General features: G+C 27.9%; 1 protein-coding gene and 1 non-coding gene across 2 annotated transcripts in view; both read left to right on the top strand.

The window, feature by feature from the left end:
- Positions 1-2,199: 2,199 nt before the first annotated feature.
- trnaa-ugc (transfer RNA alanine (anticodon UGC)) lies at positions 2,200-2,271 on the top strand. Its single transcript has one exon. It is a non-coding gene; the product is annotated as a tRNA-Ala (tRNA).
- A 1,234-nt stretch (positions 2,272-3,505) lies between these two features.
- Positions 3,506-7,271, top strand: part of LOC136081229 (uncharacterized) — a 4,568-nt gene continuing 802 nt past the window's right edge. The window contains exons 1-10 of the mRNA XM_065798531.1: positions 3,506-4,147; positions 4,231-4,523; positions 4,602-4,811; positions 4,979-5,221; positions 5,403-5,479; positions 5,857-6,059; positions 6,146-6,337; positions 6,868-7,091; positions 7,152-7,164; positions 7,244-7,271. The exon at positions 7,244-7,271 is cut by the window's right edge and continues 165 nt beyond it. Of these exons, the coding sequence (XP_065654603.1) occupies positions 3,506-4,147; positions 4,231-4,523; positions 4,602-4,811; positions 4,979-5,221; positions 5,403-5,479; positions 5,857-6,059; positions 6,146-6,337; positions 6,868-7,091; positions 7,152-7,164; positions 7,244-7,271 (2,125 nt within the window). The remainder of the gene's footprint in view (positions 4,148-4,230; positions 4,524-4,601; positions 4,812-4,978; positions 5,222-5,402; positions 5,480-5,856; positions 6,060-6,145; positions 6,338-6,867; positions 7,092-7,151; positions 7,165-7,243) is intronic.

Here is a 7,271-nt window from a genome sequence, read left to right as displayed (position 1 = left end):
CTTTTTTATAAATCTTATTATCACTCGACTTGATAATTTTCTCGCAAAATTGTAGACATTGGAGCTGATCTGATTGCTTAAACATTGGCTTTCTAACAACAAGGAGGTTCCAGATAATCGGTGATACACAATGAACGTCAAAGGATACATCTCTGTAATAAATAAAAAGGTGTAATAGAAAGTTATTCTGCTTTGCAAGCAGATCAATTTTTACTTCTGATTCGTGTTTACCCACATTGCTTCATGCAATGAATTTGAGACCAAAGTTACATACGAGTCTTTGAGTTTAATGAAAAACTGGATGAAATTTGAAACGGTATTGACTACAATTGTTTATTCGTAGATTTTCAATATATGTACACATGTTTCAAAATATTTACAATTGGATGGTTTGAATCTTCAAGTTACCATGAAGATGGTAGAAACCACTTCGAACTGCCTCATTGAATTCTGTAAAAAATTTTCTGATTTCCTCATGAAAACTGATTCATTTGCAAGATTGGCAAATAACATCATATCTGAAGCTAAAAAGATACAGAAGAAACTTTTGAAATTGAACTCCCACAAAAAATAGCTCAACAAAGAAAGCAGACCAGAAATTAGCAGTCGGTGATCAACAAAAGCAGGCAAGAATTTTAGGACCCAGTATGGCGGTTTAAGGTATTCTATTTTATTGTGAATACTGCCACTATAGCAATTGAAGACCGTTTCAAAGGAAATGATGTTGGTATTTTAAGGGATATTGTTTGTCTTGATCTTCAAAACTTTACAAAGGGAAACACTATGCAGAGAGATGACATCATTTGAAGCAAATTTTCCATTAGTTAGTAAGGCTCATGAAACTGAATTAGAGAAATGCTCCTCCAAAATAAACTACAACAGATGTTTGAGTTGCGTTCATTGTTTTGCATATTCTAATGGGTATGCTGCATGACATTATGTCTCCCTTGCACACTAGTCAAGCGTAAGCAAGCATTTTCGAAGTTGAAGATTGTAAAAAATTGCCTTCGTAGTCTTTTGGGTGAAGAGCATCTCAAATCACTTATTTTTATGAATGTTGAAAATGAAATAAAAACTAATTACAATGAGGTCGTCCACAGTTTGGCAAAACATCAAAAGTTTTTACTGATTCCTTGCTATAGTATAATACTGGAAATACATACCTTTGTCTTATATTTTGATAATTAGTTTCTATGTAAATAATTGAAAACAAACTTGTTTTTTCCTAATATTGATAAAATTATTTAAAAAAATATTTCAGCATCGCAATAATGTGCAGAAAATAAAGTGGTGCGACGCTGCAATTTAAAATGGCTGAATTTTTAAAACCATGCATATGGGATTTATTTTTTTAAACGTGTCGAATAAATTGATGGACGAAGTGCCATGTCAAAAAATATGGAAAATTGCAAGCAAATTATTGAAAATTTCCTTCACCCTTATAACTAAAAAACTATGTGACTAAGGGTTTAATTAATTTTTGTAATCATAAGGGCCCCATCTAAGTCTACCCCACAGTCCCCTTAGTGCTAGTCCAACCCTGTTTCAGCCGAAAAATAAATTATTGTAGCCGAAAAATAAATTATTGTAGCCGAAAAATAAATATAACTATTCAAAAAGCTGAAGTAAAGCGTTATTATTTGGCAAAACATAACCATAATGTTTACTTTATATTTATTATGATAATGAATTACAAGGTGCAACCAAGAGCGTATTTATACGTCCTTGAAGTAATTGATATATAAATTAGAGAACAAGTCACAACAATTAAATAAAATATATTGTATAATTAAAATTCTCATAAATCGTGTGATATTGTATGACATATCACACGATTCTTGACTACTTATCATTTTTTATTTAAATATCATGAATCATTCACTACAGCCACCAGGGCCGTCCCGAGGGAAAAGGGCGTAAGGGGGTGTCTAACCCCCGTAGGAAATTCATTAGCCGGCAAATTTGGACACTGCAGTCGGCAAAATTTGTTTTCTAGGCAAAAACTTACTCGTCAAAAACAGTTACATATACCCTCTCCCCCTTCCCGCATCTTTTAAGTTCTCTTGACCTTTTAAGTTCTCTCTCAACCTGACAACCAGTTTCAAATATTTGCATCGTACTTTTTATTTGATGTTTCATGCTTTATTTTATAATAGAGTAAATATAAATATAAAAATAATTTTTGTTAGCAAAATTGTAGGGGGTGTAGCTCAGTGGTAGAGCGCTCGCTTTGCATGCGAGAGGCCCGGGGTTCGAAACCCCGCTCCTCCAATTTGCCATTTTTTACACATTATTTTGTTTTCAGATTTGAGGGCTAAATATTTCTAGTGTTTCTATCAATCGGCTCAGAAACCGTCGATTAATTACGCTTGGCTAAATTTATTAATATCGGAGCAGAAATTTTGCGGACATCTGATTTAACTCACGGTCGTTCACACTTACTTAATTAGCGACAAGTTATTGTACGCAAGCGCATTTGGATTATAAAAATTTTTGGACTTTCAAAATGGCTTCGGGCCTTCGCAACAAAGTTAATTTTTAGTTGACAACTAGTTTTTTTCTTACTATTTGCTTTTTTTATCATTATCTACCAGGATAAGTAGTTGTGAAATATTGGTAGTGTTTTGGTAACTTAATTTTTTAAAAAAGTAAGTAAAATAATAGGAGAACATTTTTTTATGACTGATGCAGATTTACTTAAAAAAAATTTTTTTCTTTGATTTGTTTACAGATTTATAATTCTTTTTTCTTTTTTTATGAGCGGTAAAACTTAAAAATTTTCATAATTTTATTTATATGAATCTTTGATCTTTTTATTACTTATGAGTAATGTTCGCACTCAATTTTTTTTCTTGTTCAAAATTTATATCCAACGATTGTCATAAATTGACACCATTTTTAGTTAACGTAAATTGTCCTTTGTAAAAAAGTTTGCTAAGTTTTTCTATTTTAATTTTAAATAAAATATTTTATTTTGTATGCAGTTTATTATTGATTTATTAGCTTAATTTAAATTAGGAATGTAAATACTATTTAATAAATGAGGCTAAAGCTTTTTGGTTAATCAGTATATTTAACAAGAACTTGAATCTTCTTTGTCGGGTCTGTGGATATTTGGTTGGGAAAAAAAAATACCCTATTGCCAATAGGGTATTTTTTGAAACACTTTTTCAATTTTATTTTTTTGGTTTGTTCCAATAGTATTGGAACAAACCAAAAAAATAAAATTGAAAAAGTGTTTCACGTCATGCTGTCAGATGATATAGAAAATGTTTATCCAAAAACAATTTGCCATAAGTGCTATAATACCATAAATAATGTTATCAAAAGAATGACATCAACAACACTTTGTTTATGTATGAACTGGAAACCTCATTGTGAGGAATGCTTTTGTTGTTAGCAGGTAAAAAAACTTAGTAAAGGTCTAAATGTAGCCAAATTATTTAAACACAATAAAAAGCTCATTGGTCGCCCTGATATTAGTAAAAAAGTATGGTCATTTTCGATGATTGCTAAAATAAAAAGTAGCATTGTGATAGCACATGACTCAGATATAGATATTGAGGAATTAAAAAACCAATTTAATCCTCATTTATCACTTTGTCAGTGTAATTTATGTAGTAAAGTACCAAAACAACCAGTTACTCTTAAAAGATGTAAACATTTATTTTGTTTTTTCTGTCTAGTGGAAACTATAAAGGTAAAAAAACTTAATGAAACATTTTGTCCAAAATGTAAAGAGCCTATTTTACCTACAGACTTGGTGACCAGTGTAAAAACAAATTCTCTTTTAAACATATTAACTATTGAGTGCATATGTAAAAAAAAGTTCAATGTAATGAAAGAGTATGATTTATATACTAATCATAAGAGTATATGCATTGATAAATCAATAGCACAAACAGCCTCATTGTTATCACCATCTATATCATTATTTACTTCTAATTTGGCTTCATCATCTTTTACAGTAACATCATCAACATCATCATTGTCAACATTACTTAACAACAATATTTCTGAGATTTTCAATCTTACAGTGGATGACAATATTCCAAGAATAGTTGAAGATGCTGCACTTCATGTTCTTAAGCAAAAGATGGCAAAAGATGGTAAACAAGTTGTTGAGTTTAAAAGTGGAGGTCCTAGAGTAATAATATATTTTAATTTTAGCTTAATTTATAATAACCATTAATTAAATAGGTATTACTTTTCATAAATCTTTTTTTTTAGCCAGTTTTGTTTTCACTTGCTCCGAAAGCTTATGTAAGCAGTGATCAAGCATCGACCACAACAGTTAGAGTCAGAAATGCTTCTATTAAAAGACAATTGAAAGTTGTGTCTGGTACATCCAATGATGCAATTTGTTGTCAATCATCAAAACTCCTTAATTCTTTTCAAACAGAGTCAAAAGGAATAATATTGGATAACCTAAATACTGAAAGAGTAGTAATTAGTGCCACTAACATGGTAGCAATGAAAGCAGATCTGTGCATACCATGGGAAAAGCTTAAAACAATTTCCAGGTTAATATTTTTCTATATAAACATTATTCTATACTAATTTTTATAACATGACATATAATTTTTTTTGTTTGTTTAAAGATGGCTGAAGAGCTTTAATATAAATACAGCATCACATTCTTCTCAAAGAATAGTTGCTGAAAAGTTATCTGGTGATGACCTTATTGTGGAAAATGCACCATTTACCTTTGAAAAAAAAGAGAAAGGAACATTTGAAATAAAATATGCATCTTGGGGTTATATTGAAAATTTACCAATGCATATTTTAAGACATCTTGATCAATTAGAAAGGTAGTTTTAACAACCAATAATGAAAATTTTTTTAAAACATAATTTATAAAGTAAATTTTTTTTTCATTTGGGTATATTTGTTATTAGTTAAAATGAAAACCATTGCCTACTAAATAATTTATTATTTTAAAATGTATTTAATTATTAAATAATTTCTTTTTATGTAGTTGTAAAAGACTTCATTACCACAAATTTATTCCTGATAAAGAGATACAAATTAAAATTGGAGGTGATTATGGTGGGGGGAGTTTTAAAATGACTTACCAGGTTGCAAATACCCTAAAACCAAACAGCAAAGACAACACCATAGTTTTTAGCATATTCGAGGCGAAGAATTACAGAATCAATGTCATAGTAGCCATGTCAAGGTTTGAAAAGCAAATAGAAGATCTTCAAGAAATGAAGTATAAGTAAGATAAAAAAATTGTTTTTCTTTTTAATAACTAATGTGCTTTATTTTTAGTTGAATTAAATAGTTTTAATAATTTAGTACTAATTAGTTTTAATAAATTATACTTTAAAATAAATGTAATATATTACAAATGATATTTATATTAAATTTATCTTAAACATTTCTACACACCTCAATAGGGATAACAATATTAGAGTATTTGTTTTTGGTGATTATCAGTTTTTATGTGCCCTCTATGGAATCTCAGGAGCATCAGGTGATTTCTATCTTTATTAATGACAAATTATCAGTATTTTCATAATTTTTGCTACTTAATTCGAAATATATTGAAATTCAAACAAAATGGTAGGGACTTTTTTGCTGAATGAAAAACCACAATATGGTTTATAATATTTACTTATAGTATTACAAATAATATATATATATATATATATATATATATATATATATATATATATATATATATATATATATATATATATATATATATATATATATATATATATATATAATTAAATAGTATATTATAGTGAAAATAATAAAAAAATTTATTAATGATTATTAAATATGATTTTTTATAATTTTTTTTTATAATTAATAATTTTAACTATTTCTTATCCATTTTATTTTAAGGGAGGCATTGTTGTCTTTTCTGTTATGCAACAGCAAGTGACATGAATCTTGGTGAGCAGAAAAGTTCTGAAATAAAAGATCGTACCTTAGAAGATCTACTATTGGATCATGAAAAATTTATAGAAAACGGAGGTTTAAAGAAAAATGTAAAAAACTTCAATAATGTCATCACAAAGCCCATTTTGAAAATACCACTAGATCAAGTAATGTTGTTTTTATTTGTAGTAATAACTTTGCAGTGCAGCTTAATAAAAGTACATTATTATATACTTTCAATTTATATTTTTAGGTATCTTTACCTAGTCTCCATATGGCTCTTGGTATTTATTTGAATTTTTTAAATTTGTTTGAAGAAGAAGTCCACCAATTAGATATTATGATCATTTTGTTAGCTGCTGTTAACAATTCAGATAATTTAGAAAATTTTCAATCTCTCTACTCTAAAGAAATTGAGTTACTTAATAGTGAAAAAGCGAAAAAGGTTATACAGTTTATTGATTTCATTGATTTGATATTTTTATGATTTTATATTATCTATTTCATATTGATATGTGTAGTTATAAAAGTAGAATTTGTGTTTGTAAATGAAATAAGAAATGAAGTTGTATAGGTGTTAACTTGTATGCACTAAATAGTTTTGCAAGTATTTGCTATAGTGCAAACTAATTGTAGAAAAAAGCTTAAACGTCAATCAGTTTGAGTGTATTTAGAACACATTTTTACAAGTTTGTGGTCAAGCAATTTGCTTTTTTTCATAAGCACGAAAGCAATTTTTCATATACAGATTTAATTTTTGTTTTTTTCTCTCTGATCACTGTTTTTTTAAACTCTGATCTGCATATGAAATAATTTCATATGCAGATCAGAGTTTAAAAAAAATATTTAAAAGTGTTTTAAATATCAACCCTGTCATTCACAGATTAGTCTTTGTTTTTATGAAATGAATAATATAATTATTACTGCTATGCAACTATTGTTAGTTTATGTTATACTACTTTAAGTTTTTTTTAGATTGATCTTTATAATACTCTATTTGAAAAACATTCATCAGAAATGGGTCAGAGACCATGCACTAAGATGATTGAGACGATACTACAAAAGCTTAAAGTACAACGTCAAGCTTACCACGGAAAAAGTTTTATAGGAAACCACGTGCATAAAATGCTAAAAGTAATTAAATTAGATATTAATATGAATAAAAAGCATGACGTAGTACGTAAAAGACAGATAACTAGGTTTTTACTTGATAAATAATAGTTTATTATCTTTTTTTTTTACTTTTAATACTAATATAGTTTTGGAAAAATTGTAATTTAATGCAATTACAACAAATAATACATCAATAAACCTAAAAATATATCTTTAGTAAAATAAATTTGCTATTTAGAAATCTTCAATACCTCAGCTATGCAACT

The sequence above is a fragment of the Hydra vulgaris genome, chromosome 06, assembly GCF_038396675.1.
Source record: "Hydra vulgaris chromosome 06, alternate assembly HydraT2T_AEP".
NCBI lineage: Eukaryota > Metazoa > Cnidaria > Hydrozoa > Anthoathecata > Hydridae > Hydra > Hydra vulgaris.
This window is presented reverse-complemented; position numbering and strand designations above follow the sequence as displayed.